This window comes from Eschrichtius robustus, chromosome 13, assembly GCF_028021215.1.
Source record: "Eschrichtius robustus isolate mEscRob2 chromosome 13, mEscRob2.pri, whole genome shotgun sequence".
Lineage (NCBI taxonomy): Eukaryota > Metazoa > Chordata > Mammalia > Artiodactyla > Eschrichtiidae > Eschrichtius > Eschrichtius robustus.
In genome coordinates, this window is record NC_090836.1 from 99,071,985 (window position 1) to 99,096,318 (window position 24,334).

General features: G+C 42.7%; 2 protein-coding genes across 2 annotated transcripts in view; one reads left to right on the forward strand and one right to left on the reverse strand.

Annotated features, from left to right (window-relative positions):
- The window catches only part of EP300 (E1A binding protein p300), a 73,397-nt gene extending 69,831 nt beyond the window's left edge, over positions 1 to 3,566 (forward strand). The window contains exon 31 of the mRNA XM_068559917.1: positions 197 to 3,566. Coding sequence (XP_068416018.1) covers positions 197 to 2,416 — 2,220 coding nt within the window. The 3' untranslated portion in view covers positions 2,417 to 3,566. The remainder of the gene's footprint in view (positions 1 to 196) is intronic.
- Positions 3,567 to 20,268: 16,702 nt separating this feature from the next.
- On the reverse strand, positions 20,269 to 20,790 carry LOC137775680 (glycine cleavage system H protein, mitochondrial-like). The gene has a single exon (XM_068561766.1). It carries the CDS (start codon positions 20,788 to 20,790, stop codon positions 20,269 to 20,271), a length of 522 nt encoding a protein of 173 aa, XP_068417867.1.
- Between the last annotated feature and the right edge of the window lie 3,544 nt (positions 20,791 to 24,334).

The following is a 24,334-nucleotide window of genomic DNA, read 5'->3' on the forward strand; positions in this document are numbered from 1 at the left end:
GGCCCGGGGGGGCCTTCCTAGGCTCCGGGGCCACTGGTGAGTAACAGGACAGGGTGGGCGGGGCCTGGTCTCAAATCCAAGTGGTTGGTTAGAGGCTTTCTGTAAAACGGGGCTTTTTAGCCCAAGCAGAGTATGTAAATACTTTTGAATGACTTTAATCCTGGAGAGTTGACCTGCACCTGTGTTTTTCCCCCAGGATTATGATTTGTGTATCACCTGCTATAACACTAAAAACCATGACCACAAAATGGAGAAGCTGGGTCTCGGGTTAGATGACGAGAGCAACAACCAGCAGGCCGCGGCCACCCAGAGCCCGGGGGACTCCCGCCGCCTGAGCATCCAGCGCTGCATCCAGTCCCTGGTGCACGCCTGCCAGTGCCGCAACGCCAACTGCTCCCTGCCCTCCTGCCAGAAGATGAAGCGGGTGGTGCAGCACACCAAGGGCTGCAAGCGCAAGACCAACGGAGGGTGCCCCATCTGCAAGCAGCTCATCGCCCTCTGCTGCTACCACGCCAAGCACTGCCAGGAGAACAAGTGCCCCGTGCCCTTCTGCCTCAACATCAAGCAGAAGCTCCGGCAGCAGCAGCTGCAGCACCGGCTCCAGCAAGCCCAGATGCTCCGCAGGAGGATGGCCAGCATGCAGCGGGCGGGCGTGGTGGGGCAGCAGCAGGGCCTGCCCTCCCCGACGCCTGCGACCCCGACCACGCCCACGGGCCAGCAGCCGACCACCCCGCAGACGCCCCGGCCCCCCTCCCAGCCCCAGCCCACCCCTCCCACCAGCATGCCGCCCTACTTGCCCAGGACTCAGGCTGCTGGCCCGGTGTCCCAGGGCAAGGCGGCCGGCCAGGTCACCCCCCCGACCCCTCCGCAGACCGCTCAGCCACCCCTTCCAGGACCCCCGCCTGCAGCAGTGGAAATGGCGATGCAGATTCAGAGGGCAGCCGAGACGCAGCGCCAGATGGCCCATGTGCAAATTTTTCAAAGGCCGATCCAGCACCAGATGCCCCAAATGACTCCGATGGCCCCCATGGGTATGAACGCACCCCCCATGGCCAGAGGTCCCGGCGGGCATTTGGAGCCAGGGGTGGGGCCCACAGGGATGCAGCAGCCTCCACCGTGGGCCCAAGGAGGCTTGCCTCAGCCCCAGCACCTGCAGCCCGGGATGCCCAGGCCAGCCATGATGTCAGTGTCACAGCACGGTCAGCCCCTGAACATGGCTCCCCAACCGGGATTGGGCCAGGTAGGAGTGAGCCCTCTCAAACCGGGCACTGTGTCTCAACAAGCCTTACAAAACCTTCTGCGGACTCTCAGGTCTCCCAGCTCCCCCCTGCAGCAGCAACAGGTGCTTAGTATCCTTCACGCCAACCCCCAGCTGTTGGCTGCGTTCATCAAGCAGCGGGCTGCCAAGTATGCCAACGCCAATCCGCAGCCCCTCCCCGGGCAGCCCGGCGTGCCCCAGGGCCAGCCAGGGCTGCAGCCCCCCGCCATGCCGGGCCAGCAGGGGGTCCACTCCAGCCCCGCCATGCCGAACTTGAATCCCATGCAGGCGGGCGTCCAGAGGGCCGGCCTGCCCCAGCAGCAAGCGCCGCAGCAGCAGCTCCCGCCGCCCATGGGGGGAATGAGCCCCCAGGCTCAGCAGATGACCATGAATCACAGCACCATGCCGGCGCAGTTCCGAGACATTCTGAGGCGGCAGCAGATGATGCAGCAGCAACAGCAGCAGCAACAGCAGCAGCAACAGCAGCAGCAGGGAGCGGGGCCCGGAGTCGGCCCTGGGCTGGCCAGCCACAGCCAGTTCCAGCCGCCCCAGGGCCTGGGCTACCCTGCGCCCCAGCCGCCGCCGCCGCCCCGGATGCAGCAGCACATGCAGCACCTGCAGCAAGGGAGCGGGGGCCAGCTGGGCCAGCTCCCCCAGGCCCTGGGGGCAGAGGCAGGAGCCGGTCTGCAGGCCTATCAGCAGCGACTCCTTCAGCAACAGATGGGGTCACCCGCTCAGCCCAACCCCATGAGCCCCCAGCAGCATATGCTCCCGAGTCAGGCTCAGTCCCCGCACCTTCCAGGCCAGCAGATCCCGTCTCTCTCCAATCAAGTGCGGTCTCCCCAGCCTGTTCCTTCTCCGCGGCCACAGTCCCAGCCCCCCCACTCCAGCCCTTCCCCACGGATGCAGCCTCAGCCTTCTCCACACCACGTTTCCCCACAGACCAGTTCTCCACATCCCGGACTGGTCGCTGCCCAGGGCAACCCCATGGAACAAGGGCATTTTGCCAGCCCGGACCAGAATTCGATGCTCTCTCAGCTGACTAGCAATCCAGGCATGGCAAACCTCCATGGTGCCAGCGCCACGGACCTGGGACTCAGCACCGACAACTCAGACTTGAATTCAAACCTCTCACAGAGTACACTAGACATACACTAGAGACACCTTGTAGTATTTTGGGAGCAAAAAAATTATTTTCTCTTAAGACTTTTTGTACTGAAAACAATTTTTTTGAATCTTTCTTAGCCTAAAAGACAATTTTCCTTGGAACACACAAGAACTGCGTGGTAGCTGGCTGTTTGTGGTTTAAAGCAAACATGCGAAATGAACCTGAGGGGTGACGATTGATAGAACACAAAGAATCTATTTTTGTTATGGCTGGTCTCCACCAGCCTGGTTTTTTTTCCCTTGTGTGTTTGGTTCAAGTGTGCACTGGGAGGAGGCTGAGGTCTGTGAAGCCAACCACATGCTCCTGCCTTGCACCTCCAATAGGTTTTATTATTTTTTTTAAATTAATGAAAATATGTAATATTAATAGTTATTATTTACTGGTGCAGATGGTTGACATTCTTCCCTATTTTCCTCACTTTATGGAAGAGTTAAAAAAGAACATTTCTAAAACCAGAGGACAAAAGGGGTTAATGTTACTTTAAAATTACATTCTATATATATATAAATATATATAAATATATATTAAAATACCAATTTTTTTCTCTGGGTGCAAAGATGTTCATTCTTTTAAAAATGTTTAAAAAAAAAAAAAAAAAAGGAAAAAAAAGCCCCCTTTCCTCCCCTCAAGTCAACTTTTGTGCTCCAGAAAATTTTCTATTCCGTAAGTCTGATCGTAAAAACTTCAAGTATTAAAGTAATTTGTACATGTAGAGAGAAAAATGACTTTTTCAAAATATACAGGGGCAGCTGCCAAATTGATGTATTATATATTGTGGTTCTGTTTCTTGAAAGAATTTTTTTCGTTATTTTTACATCTAACAAAGGAAAAAATTAAAAAGAGGGTAAGAAACGATTCCAGTGGGATGATTTTAACATGCAAAATGTCCCTGGGGTTTCTTCTTTGCTTGCTTTCTTCCTCCTTACCCTGTCTACCCCCAAAACACACACACACATACACACATACACACACACACACACACACACTTTCTGTAAAACTTGAAAATAGAAAGCAAAAACCCTCAACTTGTAAATCATGCGATTAAAGTTGATTACTTATAAATATGAACTTTGGATCACTGTATAGACTGTTAAATTTGATTTCTTATTACCTATTGTTAAATAAACTGTGTGAGACAGACACCTGACTTTGTTTCACTTCTTGCATCTTTAATCTTAGAATGCCTCAGTTTAAATGCCTGATGTGTAGGATTCAGGTTGGTGAGGGGGAGTGCAGGCACTGGCTTACAGCCCTCCCTAACTATCACGTGAAGTGATTTTGTGATAAAATAGATTTAAAAAAACAGATTTTGGTCAATTTGTCCAAAGTTCAGGGGAAAACACAAATACCAGCTAAACGTTAATTTTATCAATTTGAATTGATACTAATTAGCCTTTATCAGCTTGATACAGGTCCTTCTGTGGTCCCCTGTGGATAACCTCATGGTCTTCCAATCACCCTCATCTTACAGGGATAAGAATGAGCACCTAAGAGGGGTCATATCTGCCTAAGTCACAAGCAACTCCTTGAAAAAGCAGCACTTGGAGCTGGGCTGACAATACATCCCTATTCTCTGTTACACACACTTTGTTTTTGCCACCTGCCAGTCAGGAAGTTATCAGGGGAATGAGGCTGTAGGAAAGGAAACCGTGTGGAAATAAACCCAGGAGGCTGAGAGAGATGACAACACGGAGTCTGATACTGTGCTAGGCATTGAAGAATGGAGAGGTTACCAGTCCTCCCTCTGGATATTACATCGGCTTTGAACAAGTTTGAAAACTCAGAAGAATACTGTGAGTGAGCTGCTTTGGCATCATTTGGCAGGTCTGCTTGTTACTGTCACGGAGCTTTTACACTGACTATGTTCGATCATCTGCTGAGGGCTAAAGAAAAATGACTCTTCAAGTACAGTAATTCAAATTCCTGTTTGTCCTTTCCACTAGTTTACATTGTCTCAGGAAAAATAACCAGTATCTCCATGTGAGGTGAACCCGCACACTCAGCATTAATCGGCGCCCACCCCGGAAAATGTTACCAGGTGTCCACCTGCCTCAGGTCAGTGGTCCAGCAGACGTACACGCAGCACCTGTGTCCTGTGCCAGGCCAGGCAACACGCGTGGACAGGGTGCAGCCCTTCCCTCAGGCTGGCCAGCTCGAGATCTAGAAGAAAAGACAGAATGATGCTTAAACAAGATAAAATAGGAAAGTGTTTGTTAAGTGGTATACGCAAGGAACACAAGGAGCAGGGGTGAAAGCTTCTGGCGGGTGGGAATTGGGAAAATTTCTGGGAAGGGTAGCATGAAACTGGACCTTGTGGGGGAGATGAATGGGAAGAGGTGGAGAGGGGTGAGGAGGGACCCTGCCCAGAGGAGTGAAGAATCAGATCCTATTGGGAAAACCAGCTTCAGGTCCACTTGACTGAGACCAGAGAGAAGATGCTGAGTACCTGTTACAGAAAGGGCCCCATAATGGTCCCCACAACTAGGGGCCCAGGGTTGATCTGAGCCCTCAAAAGGGAAATATTTAGAATTCTAACCCATTTCCAAGCAGTAAATTCCCAGCATTCATAGTCCTAGGCTCTTTGGCTAAAGACAGCTGGACTGAAGTGTTAACGTTTTCACCCCAGTGTGGCAAGGAGGAAGTGGGGGCAGAAATAATTAAATGGGGAGGGGAAACAGGCTGTCCTCGCCAGGCCAGAGACAGTGCTAGGGAGGGGGAAGATGTGAATTAATCCACAGTAAGGAATACAGGAAGGTGATTTCAATGTTTATGTGTATTTGAATATTATCACAATGAAAAGTTCAGAAGCGCTAAAAGGAGCCCCAAGTTTCCAGTTGGGCTGTTTCTGAGACATCAGTCTAGGAAATGAGCCCAATGGGGGCCAAGCAGCAGCCAGGTGCTTTTTCATTTACTTAGCTCACTGAATCCTCAAAAACAGCTCCAAAGACTGACAAATGAGAAAACGGCAGCTCAGATGTGTGCGCAAGGTCACACAGCCAGAGAAAGCCAAAGGTCTGCTGGATTCCAAAGCCTGCCTTCCCCGCATCCTTGCTCTCTCTCACTGTAGAGAAGCCCTGTGACACAGGGCCCTATTCCAAGCAAATTCAAAATACAGACTAAAAACTGAAAGGGGGAAAAAACAGGAATCATAAAGGTAAGTTCCAGGCTTCTTTTCCAACCAAAGAACGTAATCTGTAGAGAGATGGTTTCCCGAAATGTTATGTTCATGATGAAGTCACCCTGTTTAAAGAGCACACAGGCCAGCATCAAAAAGAATAAGATGTTTAGGAATAAATTTAACAAAAGAAGTGCAGGACTTGTACACTGAAAACTATAGAACATAATTGAAAAAAATTAAAGACCTAAATAAATAAAAAGACATCCTTGTTCACGGATCAGAAGACTGGGAAGGGACTACCCTGGTGGCGCAGTGGTTAAGAATCCGCCTGCCAATGCAGGGGACACGGGTTCGATCCCTGGTCTGGGAAGATCCCACATGCCGTGGAGCAACTAAGCCTGCGCGCCACAATTACTGAGCCTGCATGCCAGAACTACTGAAGCCCACGCGCCTAGAGCCCGTGCTCCACAACAAAAGAAGCCACCGCAATGAGAAGCCCGCGCACCGCAAGGAAGAGTAGCCCCCACTCACCGCAACTAGAGAAAGCCCGCGTGCAGCAACGAAGACCCAACGCAGCCAAAAATAAATAAATTTATTTTTTAAAAAAAAAGAAGACTGGGAAGACCTAACATTGTTAAGAAAGTACAGGCATGCTTTGTTTTTTGGTATTTCTTTCTTTTTTTTTTTTTGGCTGCACCACGTGGCACGTGGGATCTTAGTTCCCTGACCAGCGATCGGACCTGAGTCCCTGGCATTGGAAGCACGGAGTCTTAACTGCTGGACCGCCAGGGGAGTCCCCTGCCTTGTTTTATTGTGCTTCACTTTATTGCACTTTGCAAATATTGGCAGTTTTGGGGGGTTTGGGGGGGTTTTTTTGCCACACCGACATGGGGTCTTAGTGTGGCACATGGGATCAGACCCAGGCCCGCTGCATTGGAAGCACTGAGTCTGAACCACTGGACAACCAGGGAAGTCCCTGACGTTTTTTTTACAAACTGAAGGTTTGTGGCAACCCTGCATCAAGCAAGTCTACCAGCACCATTTTTCCAACAGCATTTGCTTACTTAATTTCTGTGTGTCACATATTGGTAATTCTCCCAATATTTCAAACTTTTTCAGTATTACTATTAGTTTTTCTATGGTGATCTGTGATCAGTGATCTCTGATGTTACTATTGTAACTGTCTTGGGAAACCACGAACTGCGCCCATCTAAGATGGCAAACTTAATCAATAAATGTATGTGATCTGACTGCTCCACCGACTGGCCGTTCCCCCGTCTCTCCCCCTCTCCTCAGGCCTCCCTATTCCTTGAGACACAACAATATTGAAATCAGGCCAATTAATAACCCTACGATGGCCTCTTAAGTGTTCAAGTGAAAGGAAGAGTCGCACATCTCTCACTTTAAATCAAAAGCTAGAAATGATTAAGCTTAGTGAGGAGGACATGCCAAAAACTAAGATTAGGCTGAAAGCTGGCCTCTTGCACCAAACAGACAAGTTGTGAATGCAAAGGAAAAATACTTGAAGGAAATTAAAAAGTGCTACTCCAAGGACTTCCCTGGTGGTCCAGTGGATAAGACTCTGCACTCCCAATGCAGGGGGCCCGGATTCAATCCCCAGTCAGGGAGCTAGATCCCGCATGCATGCCGCAACTAAGACCTGACGCAGCCAAATAAATAAATTTTTAAAAAAAATTTTTTAAGTGCTACTCCAGTGAACACACAACTGATAAGAAAGCGAAACAGCCTTATTACTGGTGTGAAAAAAAAAGTTTCCGTGATCTGGAAAGAAGATCAAACCAGCCACAACATTCCCTCAAGCCAAAGTCTAATCCACAGCAAGATCCTAACGCTATTTAATTCTAGGAAGGATAAGAGAGGTGTGAAAGCTGCAGAAGAAAAGTCTGAAGCTAGCAGACGTTGGTTCATGAGATTTAATGAAAAGAAACCACCTCCATGACATAAAAGTACAAGGTGAAACACCAAGTGCTGATGTAGAAGCTGCAGCAAGTTGTCCAGAAGACCTAGCTAAGACAATTAATGAAAATGGCTACACCAAACATTTTCAATGCAGATAAAAAACAGTCTTACACTGGATGAAGACACCATCTAGGATTTTCATAACTAAAGAGGAGAAGTCAGTGCAATGCCTGGCTTCACATCTTCAAAGGTCAAGCTGACTCCCTTGTCAGGGAATAACACAGCTGACGACTTGAAGTTGAAGCCAATGCTCATTTACCATTCTGAATATTCTAGGGCCCTTAAGAATTAGGCTAAATCTACTCTGCCTGTGCTCTATAAATGGAAAAACAAAGCCTAGATGATAGCACATCTGTATACAACATAGTTTACTGAATATTTTAAATCCACATTTGAGACATACCGCTCAGAAAAAAGATCCCTTTCAAAACAGTACTGCTCATTGACAATGCACCTGGTCACCCAGGAGCTCTGATGGAGATGTAATGAGATTAATGTCCTCATGCCTGCTAACACCCATTCTGCAGCCTGTGGATCACGAAGTAATTTCTACTTTCAAGTCTTATTTTTAGGAGCTACATTTCATAAGGTTGTAGCTTCCATAGACAGTGATTCCTCTGATGGATCCAGGCAAGGTGAACTGAAAACCTTCTGGAAAGGATTCACCACTCTAGCTGCCAATAAGATTCATGGCAAAAGGTCAAAATACCAACATTAACAGGAGTTTGGAAGAAACTGATTCCAACCCTCGTGGATGACTTTGAGGGTTCAAGACTTCAGTGGAGGAAGGAACTGCAGATGTGGTGGAAATAGCAAGAGAATTAGAATTAGAAGTGCAGCCTGAAGATGTGAATGAATTGCTGCAATCTCATGATAAAATTTGAATGGGTGAGGAGTTGCTTCTTATGGATGAGCAAAGAAAGTGGTTTCTTTTTTTTTTTTGGCTGTGTTGGGTCTTCATTGTTGCGCGACAGGCTTTCTCTAGTCGTGGTGAGCAGGGGCTACTCTTCGTTTTGGTGCACTGGCTTCTCATTGCGGTGGCTTCTCTTGTTGCGGAGCACGGGCTCTAGGTGCGCGGGCTTCAGTAGTTGTGGCTCGCAGGCTCTAGAGCGCAGACTCAGTAGTTGTGGCGCACGGGCTTAGTTGCTCCGCGGCATGTGGGATCTTCCTGGACCAGGGCTCAAACCCGTGTCCCCTACATTGGCAGGAGGATTCTTAACCACTGCGCCACCAAGGAAGTCTGCAATATATTATTTTTAAATTAAGATATGTACATTGTTTTTTAGACATAATGCTATTGCACACTTAACAGACTACAGTGCAGTGTAAACATAACTCTTATATGCACTAGGAAACAAAACAATTCATGTAACTTGCTTAATGGCAATATTTACTTTATTGCAGTGGTCTGAAACCAAACCCTCAATATCTCTGAGGTATGCCTGTACTACTTCCCAACTGATCTAGAGATTCAATGCAATACCTATCAAAAATATCTATTGGCTTTTTTTTGGCAGAAATTGACATGCTGATCCTAAAATGCATATGGAAATGCAAAGGAGCCAAAATAACCAAAACAATCTTAAAAAAGAAGTATAAATTTGGAGGACTAACACTTCCCAATTTCAAAACTTAAACTATAAAGCTTCAGTAATCAAGACTATAGTAGTAGTATAAGGACAGACATTTAGATCAATGGAATAGGGAGTCCAGAAATAAACCCATATATTTCAGGTCAACTTATTTTCAATAAGGATGCCAAGACAACTCAATGGAGAAAGAATAGGCTTTTCGACAAATAGTGCTGGGACAACTAGATATCCACATTCAAAAGAATGAAGTTAGGGGACTTCCCTGGTGGTCCAGTGGCTAAGACTCCACGCTCCCAATGCAGGGGGCCCAGGTTCAATCCCTGGTCAGGGAACTAGATTCCACATGCATGCTGCAACTAAGAGTTCGCATGCCACAACTAAAGAGTCTGCATGCCGCAACAAAGATCCCACGTGCTGCAACTAAGACCCAGCGCAGCCAAATAAGTTTTTTTTTAAAACCTAAAAAAAAAAAAGAGTGAAGTTAGACCTCTAACTCACACCAAATACAAAAATTAACTCAAAATAGATCACAGGGCTTCCCTGGTGGAGCAGTGGTTGAGAATCTGCCTGCCAATGCAGGGCACACGGGTTCGAGCCCTGGTCTGGGAGGATCCCACATGCCGCGGAGCAGCTGGGCCCGTGAGCCACAATTACTGAGCCTGCGCGTCTGGAGCCTGTGCTCCGCAACAAGAGAGGCCGCGATAGTGAGAGGCCCGCGCACCGCGATGAGGAGCGGCCCCCGCTCACCACAACTAGAGAAAGCCCTCGCACAGAAAGCAAGACCCAACACAGCCATAAATAAATAAATAAATAAATAAATAAATAAATAAATAAATAAATAAATAAATAAATAAATAAATAAAAAGAAATCAAGGCACAGTTATAAAAAAAAAATAGATCACAGACCTAAACGTAAGAGCTAAAGCTATAAAAATCATAGAAGAAAACATAGGAGTAAATCCCCATGACCTTGGATTAGGTTACTCAGATATGACACCTAAAGCACAAGCAACCCCCCCCCCAAAAAACAAATTGGACTTCATCAAAATTTAAAACTTTTGTGCGTCAAAGGACACTAGCAAGAACGTGAAAAGACAACCCACAGAATAGGATAACATGTTTTACAAAACATATCTGATAAGGGTCTGTGCATCCAGATTATATAAAAACTCTGACACTCAACAATAAAAAGACAAATAATACAATGAAAAAATAGGCAAAGGATTTGAATAGATATTTATTCATAGATGAAATAATATGGCCAATAAGCATATGAAAAGATGCTCAACAGCACTAGTCATTAGGGAAATGCAAATCAAAACTACAATGAGATATCCCTTCACACCCACTAGGATGGCTATAATCAAAAAGACAGACAACAACTAGTGCTGGCTAGGATGCAGAGGAATTGGAAGCCTCATACACTGTTGGTGGCTATGTACAATGATGCAGTCACTTTGGAAAACTATAGCAGTTCCTCTAAAAAGTTGAACATTTGTATTTATAAGAATGATTTGCACACTGCAGAAAATTTATCCCAGTAAATATTTATCCATAACATTTTTTTAAAGTTATACATAGAGTTACCATATGACCTAGCAATTCCACTCCTTGGTATATCCCAAGACAATTGAAAACACATACTCAGGAACTTGTACACAAATGTTCAGAGCAACATTATTGATAATAGTTGAAATAAGTAACTCAGATGTCCATCAACTGATGGATAGCCATACAATGGACTGTTATTCAGCCAGTAAAAGGAATGAAGTACTGATTTATGTGACAACATGGATGAACTTTGAAAACATGATGCTCAGTGAGAAAAGCCAGACACAAAAGGCCACATTTGTATGATTCCATTCATATGAAATGTCCAGAATAGGCACATCCAGAGAGACAGAAAGTAGACTAGTGGTTGCCAGGGGCTGGGTGAAGGGAAGAATGGGGAGTGACTGCTAACAGGTAGGGGTTTCTTTTTAGGGTGATGAAACCTAAATACTGGTGATGGTTGCACAAATCTGTGACTATACTAAAAACTACTTAATTGTAAGCTTTAAAAAGGTGAATTTTATGGTATGTGAATTATATATCACAATGAAACAAAACAGAGCCCACAGGCCAGCTGGAGGGCCAGCTAGGATGATGTTGTGTTGAGGGCCACCTCCCAAGAGCCCCGCCTGAAGGTCTAGGGAAGCTTGGCCTGCAGATGGGAAGCCTGGGAAGTCAAAAGGATGGGTCTGAAGGACCAGTAAGAAGAGGAAGACGTGTTCTTAGTTGTAGGCTCGAGCAAACTTTGTCCCAGGATAAGTAGGGCTGCCTCAGGATGTGGTGAGTTTCTACTGAGAGCGGAAGAAACTGAGAGCCCTCTAAGATCAGCTTCAATCTTTTTTTTTTTTTTTTTTTTTTTTTTTTTTGCCGCGCTGCAAGGCTTGTGGGATCTTAGTTCCCCAACAAGGGACTGAAACTGGGCCCTTGGCAGTGAAAGCACAGAGTCCTAACCCCTGGACCACCAGGGAGTTCCCACACCTTCAATCTTTTGATAAAGACATAGAAAGAAAAAAAACTGGATAATTCACTTTATAAATGAATGTTCAGTAGTGATACAATGATCTCACCGAAGCCTGACATTTTTTAGGGGGAAGTTTATCACCCTTCTTACTCTCTATACAGAAATTAACCCAAAAGTGAGAATAAGCAGCAAATAACATCTCTCAACTCATAATTTTAACCGTGACGTTGGTCATATCCCACTTGTGAAGCACTGAAGGCCTACTGAGACAGAAAGAGGGCGAACTACGAAAGACAAAATGAAGTGATAGTCAGAATAAACTATAAAATCAAAAGATTCAGGAAACAATCTAAGTGTCTGCCAGCAGATGAGTGGATAAAGAAGTTGTGGTGTACGCATATGATGGAATAATATTGAGCCATCAGAAAGAAGGAAATCCTGCCATTTGTGACAACATGGATGGACCCTGAGGATCCATCTTATTTACGCTCACTTATGCTTAGTAAGATTAGTCAGACAGAGAAAGACAAGTGCTGTATGATGTCACTTATCTAAAATCTATGGATGCAACTTGAGATTATCATACTAAGTGAAGTAAGTCAGAAAGAGAAAGACAAATACCATATGATATCACTTATATGTGGAATCTAAAATATGACACAAATGAACCTATCTATGAAACAGAACCAGAATCAAGGACATAGAGTACAGACTGCTGGTTGCCAAGGGGAAGGGGGCTGGGGGAGGGATGGAGTGGGAGGTTGGGTTAGCAGATGTAAGCTTTTATATATAGAATGGATAAACAACAAGGTCCTACTGTACGGCACAGAGACCTATATTCAATATCTTATGATAAACCATAATGGAAAAGAATATAGGGGAATTCCCTGGCAGTCCAGTGGTTAGGACTCTGCACTTCCACTGCAGGCAGCATAGGTTCGATCCCTGGTCAGGGAACTAAGATCCCCAAGCTGCGTGGTGCAGCCAAAAAAAAAAAGAATATTAAAAAAAAGAATGTATATATCTTTATAACTGAATCACTTTGCTGTACAGCAGTAATTAAAACAACAATGTAAATCAACTATATGAAGGGAGGCAGGGAGGGAGGGAGGGAGGGAGGAAGAAAATCTAAAAAAACTGAACTTGAAGAGCAGAAAGTAGAATGGTAGTTACCAGAAGCTTGGGGGTAGGGGAACTGGGGAGATGTAGTTTAAGGGTAGAAACTTGGAACCAGTAGATAAACAGGTCCTAGAGGTCTAATACACAGCTAGTGATTATAGTCAACAACACTGTATTATAAACTCCAAAGGTACTAAGAGACAAGCTCTTAATTGTTTCCACCACAGAAAAGAAATGATGGGACTTCCCTGGTGGCGCAGTGGTTAGGAATCTACCTGACAATGCAGGGGACATGGCTTCGAGCCCTGGTCCAGGAAGATCCCACATGCCGCGGACCAATTAAGCCCGTGTGCCACAACTACTGAGCCCACGTGCCACAACTACTGAAGACCGTGCTTGTAGAGCCCGTGCTCCGCAACAAGAGAAGCCACCGCAATGAGAAGCCCACGCACCGCAACAAAGAGTAGCCCCTGCTCACCGCAACTACAGAAAGCCCGTGCTCAGCAACGAGACCCAACACAGCCAAAAATAAATAAATAAATAAAAATTTTTTTTTTTAAAGTATATGTAGAAAGACAAAGGAACTACAGAAACCAACAATTTTGAAAAAGAACAAAATTGGAGGAGTCATACTACCTGATGTTAAGACTTACACGAAAACTACAGTAATCAAGACAGTGTGGTTTTGGACAAAGAACAGACACATAGATCACGGTCAAGTGATTTTTCACAAAGGGTTATTCAGTGGACAAAGTATAAATTGTGCTGGAACATCTGAACACCCATATGCAAAAACAACAACCACCACCTCAACCTATACCTCACACTGAATACAAAAATTAACACAAAATGGATCACAGATTTAACTGTAAAACATAAAACTATAAGACTCATAGAGGAAAATATAGGAGAAAATCTTCATGACTTTGGGTTAAGCAAAGAATTCTTAGATACAGCTCTATAAGTAGGACTTTAAAAATGATAAATTGGACTTTATCAAGATTTAAAACTTGCTTTGCAAAAAGAATGAAATAACAAGCTGTAGATTTGAAGAAAATATCTGTAAATCACATATACGACAAAAACCAGCATTCAAAAACCAAACAAACACAGCAAAAATAAACAAGTAGGACTACATCAAACTAAAAAGCTTCAGCACAGCAAAGGAAACCATCAACAAAATGAAAAGGCAACTTACCAAATGGGAAAAAATATTCGCAAATCATATATTTGATAAGGGTCAAAAATATTCGCAAATCATATATTTGATAATATATTTGATCTAAAATATATAAAGAACTCATACAACTCAACAGCAAAACAAAAACAAAAAGCCAACAATCCAATTAAAAAATGGGCATAGGACCTGAATAGACATTTTTCCAAAGAAGACATACAGATGGCCAAGAGGCACATGAAAAGGTATTCAACATCACGAATCACCAGGGAAATGAAAACCAAAACCACGAGATATCACCTCACATCTGTTAGAATGACTGTTATCAAAAAGACAAGAGATAACAAGTGTCGGCGAGGATGTGGAGAAAAGGGAGCCCTTGTGCACCACTGATGGGGATGTAAACTTGGTGCAGTCACTATGGAAAACAGTATAGAGGTTCCTAAAAAATATAAAAATAGAACTACTGTATGAACCAGTAATTCCACTTCTTGGTATTTATCCGAAGCAATGAACCCTAACTCAAAAAGATATCTGCACCCCCATGTTCACTGCAGCATTATTTACAACAGTGAAGATACATTAACAACCTAGGTGTCCACTCACTGATGGATGAATGAATAAGGAAAATGTGTTATATGTATACAGTTGAATATTATTTAGCCATTAAAAAAGAAGAAAATCCTGCCATTTGCGACAATATGGGTGGACCTTGAGGGTATTATGCTAAATGAAATAGACAGAGGAAGACAATTACTTTATGACCTCACTTATATGTGGAATCTAAAACAAACAAACAAGCAAAACACCCATAAATACAAATAACAGATTAGTGGATGCCAGAGATGGGGGTGGGGGGAATGGGCAAGGTGGGTGAAGGTGGTCAAAAGGTACAAACTTGCTGTTATAAAATAAGTAAGTCCTGGGGATGTAATGTAGTGTGGTGACTATAGTTAATAATACTGTATTGTATATTTGAAAGTTGCTAAGAGAATAGATCTTAAAAGTTCTCATCACAATAAAAAATGTATAACTATGTGTGGTGATGGATGTTAACTAGAATTACTGTGGTGATTATTTCACAATATATACATTATATCAAATTCTTATGTGTCTAAAACTAATATAATGTTATATGTCAATTATATCACAATAAAAACTGGTATCCAGTATATAAAGGACTTATATCTCAAAACTCAATGAAACAAGGCAAACAACTCAATTTTTCAAAATGAGTAAAAGATCTGGACCCTTCACCAAAAAAGACATACAAATGGCAAATAAGCATAGGAAAGGAGATGCAACATCACTAGACATTAAGAAATGCAAATTAGGGCTTCCCTGGTGGCGCAGTGGTTAAGAATCCACCTGCTAATGCAGGGGACACGGGTTCGAGCCCTGGTCCGGGAAGATCCCACATTAAAAAAAAAAAAAAAAAAAAAGAAATGCAAATTAAAACCACAATGAGATCATCACTACACACCCATTAGAACGGAGCGGAAAAAACGGCAATACTAAGTGTTGGTGACAATGTGGAACAATTGGAACTTTCACACATTAGTGTGACAAAATGTACAACCACTACAAAAAACAGTTCGGCAAGTTTCTTATAAGGTTAAACATACACTTACCTTATGACTCAGCAATCCTACTTCTAGATACTTACCCTAGAGAGAGGAAAACTTATGTTCACACAAAAACCTGTATGAGAATGTCTGCAGCAGCAGCATTATTCATAATCACCAAAAACTGGAAATTGGAATTAGTGTACTTTTTTCTCTCTCAAATAATTTTTAAATGTGGTAAAATATGCATAACATAAAATTAAACATCTTAACCATTTTTATGTGTTATCGTTCAGTAGTGTTAGATACATTCACACGGTTGGGCACCCAACGTCCAACGTCCAGAACACATTTCAATTCGCAAATCTGAAACTTTTAGGGTTTTCGTTTTTGGGTTTTTTTTGCCACAGCACACAGCATGTGGAATCTTAGTTCCCCGACCAGGGATCGAACCCGAGCCCCCGCATTGGAAGCGCAGAGTCCTAACCACTGGACCACCAGGGAAGTCCCCTGAAACCTTTAGTTTTTCGAAATACTGCCATACTGTTTTCCACAGTGGCTGTCCCCCATTTCACATTCCTAGTAGCAGCGCAAAAGAGTTCGAATTTCTCCATACTCTCGCCAACACTTGTTATTTTCCTTTTTTTTCTTTTTACTATTTTTATTTTGCACTATAAAAGACACCACCAACCAGTAACATACTGCTTTTCTTCACATTCAAAACACTTGTTATTTTCTCTTGCGGTTCTGATTTGCATTTCCCCTAAGGATGGTGTTGAGCACTCTTTCATGTGCTTGTGGCCATTTGTATATCTTCTTTGGAGAAATATCTATTCTTTTGCCCATTTTTTTTTTTAACTTTTTTAACTTTTTTTATTTTTTGGCCGCACCCGACCAGGGATCGTAACTGTGCCCCCTGCAGTGGAGGTGTGGAGTCTTAACTACTGTACCACCAGGGAAGTAAGTCCCTCCTTTGCCCATTTTTTAATCAGGCTAATAGGGGGTTTTTTGTTGAGTTGTAGGAGTTCTTTACATATTCTGAAATATTAGTCCCTTATCAGATACATGATTTGAAAATATTTTCTCCCATTCCACAGGCTGCCTTTTCACCCTGTTGATTGTGTCCTTTGATGAAAAGAAGTTTTTAATTTTGATGTAGTCCAATTAATGGATATTTACTTTTGTTGCCTGTGCTTTGGTGTTATATCCAAGAAATCATTGCTAAATCAATGTCATGAAGTTTTCTCCTGTTTTCTTCTAAGAGTTTTATAGTTTTAGTTGTTAGGTCTTTATAATTAGATCACTTAGGTATTTATAGTTACATCTCTGAGGTTTCTTAGTTCTTTAGTCCATTTTGAGTTAAATTTTGTATATGATGTAAAGGTAAGGGTCCAACTTCATTTTTTTTTTTTTTGTATGTAGAGACCCAGTTTTCCCAGCACTATTTGTTTTTTCTTTTAATTTTATTTATTTAAATTAATTTTTATTGGAGTATAGTTGATTTACAATGCGTGTTCCAGCACTATTTGTTGAAAAAACTTCTTTTCCCATAAAATGGTCTTAGCATCCTTGTTGAAACTCATGGGATCATATTCAATACATGCATGGGTTTATTTCTGGGCTCTAGTCTGCTCTCTATTCTATTCGGGAGTGTCTAATGAGGATGGAGTTTCAGTTTGGGAAGATGAAAAAGTTCTGGAGATAGATGGTGGTGATGGTTGCACAACAATATGAACGTACTTAATGGCACAGAACTGTACACTTCAAAATGGTAAATCTGGGCCTTCCCTGGTGGCACAGTGGTTAAGAATCCACCTGCCAATGCAGGGGACATGGGTTCAAGCCCTGGACTGGGAAGATCCCACATGCCGCAGAGCAGCCAAGCCTGTGCACCACAGCTACTGAGCCTGCGCTCTAGAGCCCGCGAGCCACAACTACTGAACCCACATGCCACAACTACTAAAGCCTGCATGGCTAGAGCCCGTGCTCCACAACAAAGAGAAGCCACCGCAATGGGAAGCCCGTGCACCGCAAGGAAGAGTAGCCCCCACTCGCCGCAACTAGAGAAAGCCCACGCACAGCAATGAAGACCCAATGCAGCCAAAAAATAAATTAATTAATTTAAAAAAATAAATTAAATAAAATGGAAATTTTTTTAAATGGTAAATTTTATGTGTATTTTTGCCACAATTTTCAAAAATTTTTAATGAAACAAAGACGTTTTCAGAAAAGCAAAAGCCAGGATAATTTGTGGCCAACAGACTTTTACTCCAAGAAATGCTACAGAAAATTCTTCAGGCTGGAGGGAGAGATAACAATTCAGATCTACAAAAAGGAAAGAAGCACATTGAAAATGGCAAATATGTGGGTAAATAAAAATACTACTGTTCTTTTCTTAAATTTTTCAAAAAAATCAATTGCCGGGCTTCCCTGGTGGTGCAGTGGTTAAGAATCCGCCTGCCAATGCAGGGGACACGGGTTCGAGCCCTGGTCCGGGAAGATCCCACATGCCTCGGAGCAACGAAGCCCGTGCGCCACAACTACTGAGACTGCACTCTAGAGCCCGCGAGCCACAACTACTGAAGCCCGCACGCCTCGAGCCTGTGCTCTGCACACAACAAGAGAAGCCACTGCAATGAGAAGCCCGCGCAACACAACGAAGAGTAGCCCCCGCTCACCACAACTAGAGAAAGCCCCATGCACAGCAACGAAGACCCAATGTAGCCAAAATTAATTAATTAATTAATTTTTTTTAAAAGTTAAAAAAAAAAGCAATTGCCTTTTTAAAGTAAAAATAGCAATGGATCACGAAGTTTATATCATTTATAGAAGTAAAATAAATGACAACAGTACAAAGGACAATAAAGGTGTAAATACGATACTGTTGTAAAGGTTTCATTAAACATGAATCAGCTGTGATAAATTAAGGATGGACACTGTAATCCCTAAAGTAACCACTTAAAAAATGATCAAAGAACTGGCTAAGGGCTTCCCTGGTGGCGCAGTAGTTGAGAATCCGCCTGCCAATGCAGGGGACACAGGTTCGATCCCTGGTCCAGGAAGATCCCACAGGCCACGGAGCAACTAAGCTCGTGTGCCACAACTACTGAGCCTGTGCTCTAGAGCCCGTGAGCCACAACTACGGAGCCCACATGCCACAACTACTGAAGCCTGCACACCTTGAGCCCATGCTCCACAATGAGAGAAGCCACTGCAATGAGAAGCCCGCACACCGCAACAAAGAGTAGCCCCCGCTCGCCGCAACTAGAGAAAGCCCGCGTGCAGCAACGAAGGCCCAACACAGCCAAAAATAAATAAAATTAAATTAAAAAATAAAATTAAAAAAAAAAAGAACTGGCTAAAAAGTCAATAGAATAAAAAGAATGAATTACTTAAAAATAACTAACCCAAACAATCCAGGAACGGAGAAATAAAAGAACAAAAAACAGAGGGGACAAAAAAAAACAAATATCAAGATGGCAGACTGGAATCCAATCATATGAGTAATTACACTAAAGGTAAATGGAATAAGCATCCAATAAAACTGATGAATCTCTTGATTCATTAAAGAGAGAAAACATAAATCACCAACAACAGTAATGAAAGACAGGACATCTCTACAAAACCTACAGCACAATAAGATAAAGTTATGAATAACCTTATGCCAATATGTTTAACAACTTAAATGTAATGGGGGCTTCCCTGGTGGTGCAGTGGTTGGGAGTCTGCCTGCTGATGCGGGGGACACAGGTTCGAGCCCTGGTCTGGGAGGATCCCACGTGCCGCGGAGCAGCTGGGCCCGTGAGCCACAATTACTGAGCCTGCACGTCTGGAGCCTGTGCTCCGCAACAAGAGAGGCCACGATAGTGAGAGGCCAGCGCACCGCGATGAAGAGTGGCCCCCGCTTGCTGCAGCTGGAGAGGGCCCTCGCACAGAAACGAAGACCCAACACAGACAAAAATAAATAAATAAATAAATAAATATTTTTTAAAAAAACACTACAATAAGTATAATACAGTGTCCCAAAAGTCTGAAAACATAGGGAAAATCATGTATTTATTGTAAATTAAAAAAAAAAATGTAATGGATAAATTTCTTGAAAAATATAATTTACCAAAACATACAAAAACATAAAATATATGAATAGTTCAAGATCTATAATAAAGAAATTGAATTCATAATTAACAACCTTCCCACTAGAAAACTCCAGGCCCAGATGCTTCATTGGTGATTACACCAAATTTTTTTTTTTTTAAGAAGTTGAATATTTTATTATTAAACTGTTTCTTATTTTCCTGCAAGGTTGTTGCTTCACTGTATAAAAATAGCACCAGCAAACACAGTATATTGCAAAATTAAGATAGTAATGTTCTTCACTGGACACTATACAACTAACAAACTTTACTCCGCTGTCATTTATTTCCAGTGGCAAGTTCATTGAGTATTTTGACCCAAATCCAGGGATGGCTGTAAGCAAGTTACAATATTATATAAGGTTAAGATATTACATAATTTTTATAACTAGTTTTACCACAGATAATTTCAGGAATTCTGAGCATTATAACTGGAGACTAGCCTAAAAATCACAGGGTGTTGTGAAAAAGATGCATAGTGTTTATCTGAAATCATTAGGAAGTTAAGGGGTATTTTTTTCAGGCAACATTGTTGCAAGTAGTTTCTTTTGCTAAAAGTTGCTTTTTAAAAATCTATCCACCACTAATTTAAGACAACTATGCTAGCTTAAGTTGTTTCAAACTAGTTTATTTAGGGGTTCCATTTTCACTCCTCAATAGATTTTATGTATTTCTCATACGCTTCTTCACTCATTAGTTCATGGAGTTCGGAAGGGTTGCTGAGTGTCATCTTGATCAGCCAACCATCTTCATAACAGGATTTGTTGACAAGTCCTGGATTTTCTGCTAGACCTTCATTAATTTCAGTTACTTCTCCTGATAGAGGAGAATAGAGTTCACTAGCAGCTTTCACACTTTCCAAAGCACCAAATTCCTCTTGTTTGTTCAATTTTGTCCCAACTTCAGGCAGACTACAGTAAACAACATCTCCCAAAGCTTCCTGTGCAAAATTGCTGATTCCCACTGTTACAACACAGTTTTCTGTTGTTACCCATTCATGTTTGTCTGTGAATTTACGACCCGACAGCAGAGCGGGGCCGGTGCGCAGCTCCCGGACGGCGCCCACCCGCAGTCCCCAGGGCCGCGGCGGGCAAGGCGCGTTGGGCGCAGAGATGGCGCGCAGGCTGCAGACCGCGGCCCGCACGCTCCGCGCCACTCGCAGCGCCATGTTCGCAGGGGTGTAGAGGGTCTCCGCGCAGCATCTAGAGCCACACCAAATATTTAAGGAAGATAAAACACCAATCTTACATAAACTCCTTCAAAAGTAGAAGAGAAGGGAACACTTCCCCACTTGTTTTATGAGGCCAGCATAACTCTGATACCAAAAACTGACATTATATAAAAAGAAAATTGCAGATATCATTCATGAACATAGACAAAAAATTAGCAAATTAAAAAATATTACTACTGAGTTGTAAAACAAAGTATTAGCAAATTGAATCCAGCAATATATAAAAATGATAATCATATCCATATGAAGTTTATACCAGTTATACAAAGTTGGTTCAACTTTGCAAACTTAGGATAGGCAAAAATGTCTTAAAACACAGAAAGCACTAATCATAAAAGAAAAACTTGATAAGCTGGACTTCATCAAAATTAAAATTTTATACCCTTCAAAAAAAAAAAAAGAAAAGGTAAATCTTAGATTGGGAAAAAATATTCACAACACATATATATGACAAAGGACTTATATTCAGATTACATTTTTTAAAATTCCTACAACTCAGTAATAAAAAAAAAGACAACAACTCAAGTTATAAAAATGGGCAAAAGACTTGGACACTTCACAAATAAAGGTATACAAATGGCCAATAAGCACATTAAAAGATACTCAACATTGTTAGTAATTCCGGAAATGCAAATTAAAACCACTATGAGATTTCACTACACACCCAGCAGAATAGCCAACATTAAAAGGACTGACAAGGGAATTCCCTGGCAGTCTAGTGGTTAGGACTCTGTACTTTCACTGCTGAGTGTAGGGGTTCAGGCCCTGGACAGGGAACTAAGATCCCACGAACTGGGGCTTCCCTGGTGGAGCAGTGGTTGAGAATCTGCCTGCCAATGCAGGGAACACGGGTTCGAGCCCTGGTCTGGGAAGATCCCACGTGCCGCGGAGCAACTAGGCCCGTGAGCCACAACTACTAAGCCTGCGCGTCTGGAGCCTGTGCTCCGCAACGGGAGAGGCTGCGACGGTGAGAGGCCCGCGCACCGCGATGAAGAGTGGCCCCTGCTCGCCACAACTGGAGAAAGCCCTCGCACAGAAACGAAGACCCAACACAGCCATAAATAAATAAATAAATAAATAAATTTATTTAAAAAAAAAAAAACTGGACAGTCCTGGCTACTGTCACTTTAAAAGAGTTTCTTTAAAAAAAAAAAAAAAGATCCCACAAACAGCACGGGTGCAGCCAAAAAAATTTTTTTTTAATTTTTTAATAAAAATAAAAGGACTGAGAAGATCAAGTATTGTCAAGGACATGGAGCAACAGGAACGCTCACACACGGCTGGTGGGAATGTAAAATGCTATAAACACTTTGGCAGTTTCTTTCTTTCTTTCTAAAAGACACTTACCACACCACTCAGGACTCCCACTTCTAGATGTTTACCCAAGAGACAGAAAAACCTATGTCCACACAAAGACCTTCATGTGAATGTTGGGGTTTTTTGGTTTGTTTGTTTTTTCATTTCTTGGCTGCGCTGCACGTTTGTGGGATTTTAGTTCTCTGACCAGGGATCGAACCCAGGCCCTCGGCAGTGAAAGCGCCAAGTCCTAACTATTGGACTGCCAGGGGATTCCCTTTTTTTTTTTAATTTATTTTTTATTTTTAGACCTTCATGTGAATGTTGGTAGCTTTATTCGTAATAGCCAAACCATGGAAACAGCCCAAATAAACGGTGAGTATATAACCAATCTGAGATCCATCCATTCAGTGCATCACTACTCAGCAATCAAAAGGAGCAAACTATGATAAATATGACATGGCTGAATCTCAAAAGTGTTATGCTGAGTGAAAGAAGCCCGGGTTCAATCCCTGGTTGGGGAACTGAGATCTCGCAAGCCATGCGGCGTGGCCAAAATTAAAAAAGAAAAAAAAAAAACAAAAAAACCATAACAGTAACATACAGAGTATTTTCACTGCCCTAAAAATCCTCTGTGCTCTGTCTACTCATCCCTCGCTCCCCCCAACCCCTGGCAACCACTGACCTTTTTATTGTCTCCATAGTTTTGCCTTTTCCAGAATGTCATATAGGTGGAATAACGCAGTATGCAGACTTTTCAGATTGGTTTCTTTCACTAGGTAAAAAGCATTTAAGATTCCTCCATGTCTTTTCATGGCTTGATAGCTCATTTATTTTTAGCACTGAATACTACTCCATTGTCTGGATGGACCACAGTTTGTTTATTCATTCACCTACTGAAGGAATCTTGGTTGCTTCTAAGTTTAGGCAATTATGAATAAAACTGCTATAAACATCGTATGCAGGTTCTTGTGTGAACATAAGTTTTCAACTCCTTTGTATAAATACCAAGGAGTGAAATTGCTGGATCATATGGTGAGATTATGCTTAGTTTTATGAGAAACCGCCAATCTGTCTTCCAAAGTGGCTGTACCATTTTGCATTCCCATCAGCAAAGTTCCTGTTGCTCTACAGCTTTGTCAGCATTTGGTGTTGTCAGTGTTCCAGATTTTAGCCATTCCAATAGGTGTGCAGTGGTATCTCATTGTTTTAATTTGTATTTTCCTGGTGACACAAGCTGTGGAACATCTTTTCATATGCTTATTTGCTATCTGTATATGTTCTTCGGAGAGATGTCTGTTAAGATATTTGGCTCATTTTATAATCAGGTTATTTCCTTATTATTCCATTTTAAGAGTCCTTTGTATACTTTGGATAACAGTCCTTTATCAAATATGTCTTCTGCAAATATTTTCTCCCAGCCTGTGGCTTATCTTTTCATTCTCCTGACAGCGCAGAAGTTTTTAATTTTAAGGAAGCCCAGCTTACTAGTTATTTCTTTCAAGGATCATGCTTTTGGTGTTATATCTTAGAAGTCATTGCCAAACCCAAGATCATCTAGATTTTCTCCTATGTTATCTTCTAGGAGTTTTTTTTTTTTGTTTTTATTTACTTTTGGCTGCGTCGGGTCTTAGTTGTGGCACGTGGGATCTTTCGTTGCAGCACACGGGCTCTTCGTTGCGGCGCGTGGGCTCCTCTCTAGTTGTGGCACATGGGCTTCTCTCTAGCTGTGGTGCGCGAGCTTAGTTGCCCCGTGGCACGCGGGATCTTAGTTCCCTGACCAGGGATAGAACCCACGTCCCCTGCATTGGAAGGCGGATTCTTAACCACTGGATCACCAGGGAAGTCCCTTCCAGGAGCTTTATAGTTTTCTGTTTTACATTTAGGCCTATGATCCATTTTGAGCTAATCTTTCCAAACTGTGTATGGTCTGTCTAGATTCATTTTTTTTTGCATGCGATGTCCAGATGTTCCAGTATCATTTGTTGAAAAGACTATCCATTGTATTGCCTTTGCTCCTTGGGCCAAGTATCATTTGACTATTTTTATATGGGTCTATTTCTGGGCTCTCCATTCTGTTTCATTGATCTGTCTATTCTTTAACCAATACTACGCTGTCTCGATTTACTGTAGCTTTATAGGAAGTCTTGAAGTTGGGTAGTGTCAGTCCTCCAACTTTGTTCTT